General features: G+C 47.4%; 1 protein-coding gene across 1 annotated transcript in view; it reads right to left on the reverse strand.

The window, feature by feature from the left end:
• LOC115949345 (charged multivesicular body protein 7-like) overlaps positions 1-1,223 on the reverse strand; it is a 3,710-nt gene extending 2,487 nt beyond the window's left edge. The window contains exons 1-2 of the mRNA XM_031065873.1: positions 667-1,223; positions 278-326 (exon numbers count right to left, since the gene is read on the reverse strand). Of these exons, the coding sequence (XP_030921733.1) occupies positions 278-326; positions 667-758 (141 nt within the window). The 5' untranslated portion in view covers positions 759-1,223. The remainder of the gene's footprint in view (positions 1-277; positions 327-666) is intronic.
• Between the last annotated feature and the right edge of the window lie 101 nt (positions 1,224-1,324).

Here is a 1,324-nt window from a genome sequence, read left to right on the forward strand (position 1 = left end):
GGAATCCTTAAAATCAGAGGGTTTTGGGAAAGCTGCAAAGGGCAGGCCTCAGAGACAGCAGAACTGTGATCAGAGCTAAGCAGCAGCCATGAGATTTGTCAGCAGAAGAGTTACATGAGATGTAGAAAGTAAGAACAAATAAAACCAATGGTCTGTGTATTAACACTTGGCTAGAATAACTCCCAACACCCCTGGGATGAAGCCCCCAGGTTTAACCCTGGGCATGATCTGCAGTTCTGGGGCAGCTCCAGGACACTTCCCGGGCAATTCCACTCACCAGCTGCTTCTTCCCAGCTCTGCAAGCACTCCTGGCATCCTCTTTACACCTGCAAGATGGAAAAAGGAGAAAGGAAAGGAAATTTCTTCCTTTTTTCACAACTCACAACCACCCTCCCCCTCCCTCTGAGGGGACCACAAGGTGCATTTTGGATACAACCACCCTCAAACCACTGCTGAGTCCCACAAGCCCTTGACTGAATTCCAAATCCTTGCAAACACTCCCTGCACCTTGTTTTCACAGGGAACAAAGGCTGGAAAAGCTGCCCCAGCACACGGCTGTGACCATTTTTTTTATGAACAGGAAAGAACAGGAGAAAGCAGCTTCTAATTGTGTCCCAGAGCTCTACATCCCACAGATGTTGTTCCCACCACCCTTCCCCAAATTACTTCTCTGCTTCCTGGGAAAGGGACTCCACCTTCTGTGACAGCAGCTGCTCACTCTGCATCAGCTGATAAACCCCAATGTCCACATCGTTCATTGGGGACACCTTGGCGTGGAGGCCCCGGGCAAACTTCACAATCTGAAATCAGAGCAGCACAGCCTGGAGTCACTCCCCAGAAACCTCAGTTAGGAATAATTTCATTTGGAAGGAAGGAAAAGAAGTTTTTGCACTCCCAGTTTAGGCCTTGGAGTCACGAGGATGTCCCAGTCACCACAGGATTTAATATTAAACTAGGATCAGGATCAGCAGAGTGGAAACAAAAAGCCTTAAGGGAACACCTGGAAGATTTCAAGCTGTCCTGGATCCTGGAAGGGGATGGGAATGTCAGACTCCCAAGGGCTTCAGAGCACTACAGGGAAAGTGGAATCTCAGAGCTGAGTGCCTGCACCTCTGTAGGAAGTGACAAACATAAAAAGCTTTTCAGAAACGTGGAATTCCACGCTGATTTGAGAGGTGTGGAGTTTGTGTGGTTTGGAATTGTCATGCCATGTTTTTAACTCTTCAATTTAATCTGAATTATTGTAAATGTTTAAAGAACCTACTGTCACCGTGATATTTTCTGAAAAACCCCCTCACCAGGATTCCTTCTCCTGGGAAGATGA

The sequence above is a fragment of the Geospiza fortis genome, unplaced genomic scaffold (assembly GCF_000277835.1).
Source record: "Geospiza fortis unplaced genomic scaffold, GeoFor_1.0 scaffold2719, whole genome shotgun sequence".
Taxonomy (NCBI): domain Eukaryota; kingdom Metazoa; phylum Chordata; class Aves; order Passeriformes; family Thraupidae; genus Geospiza; species Geospiza fortis.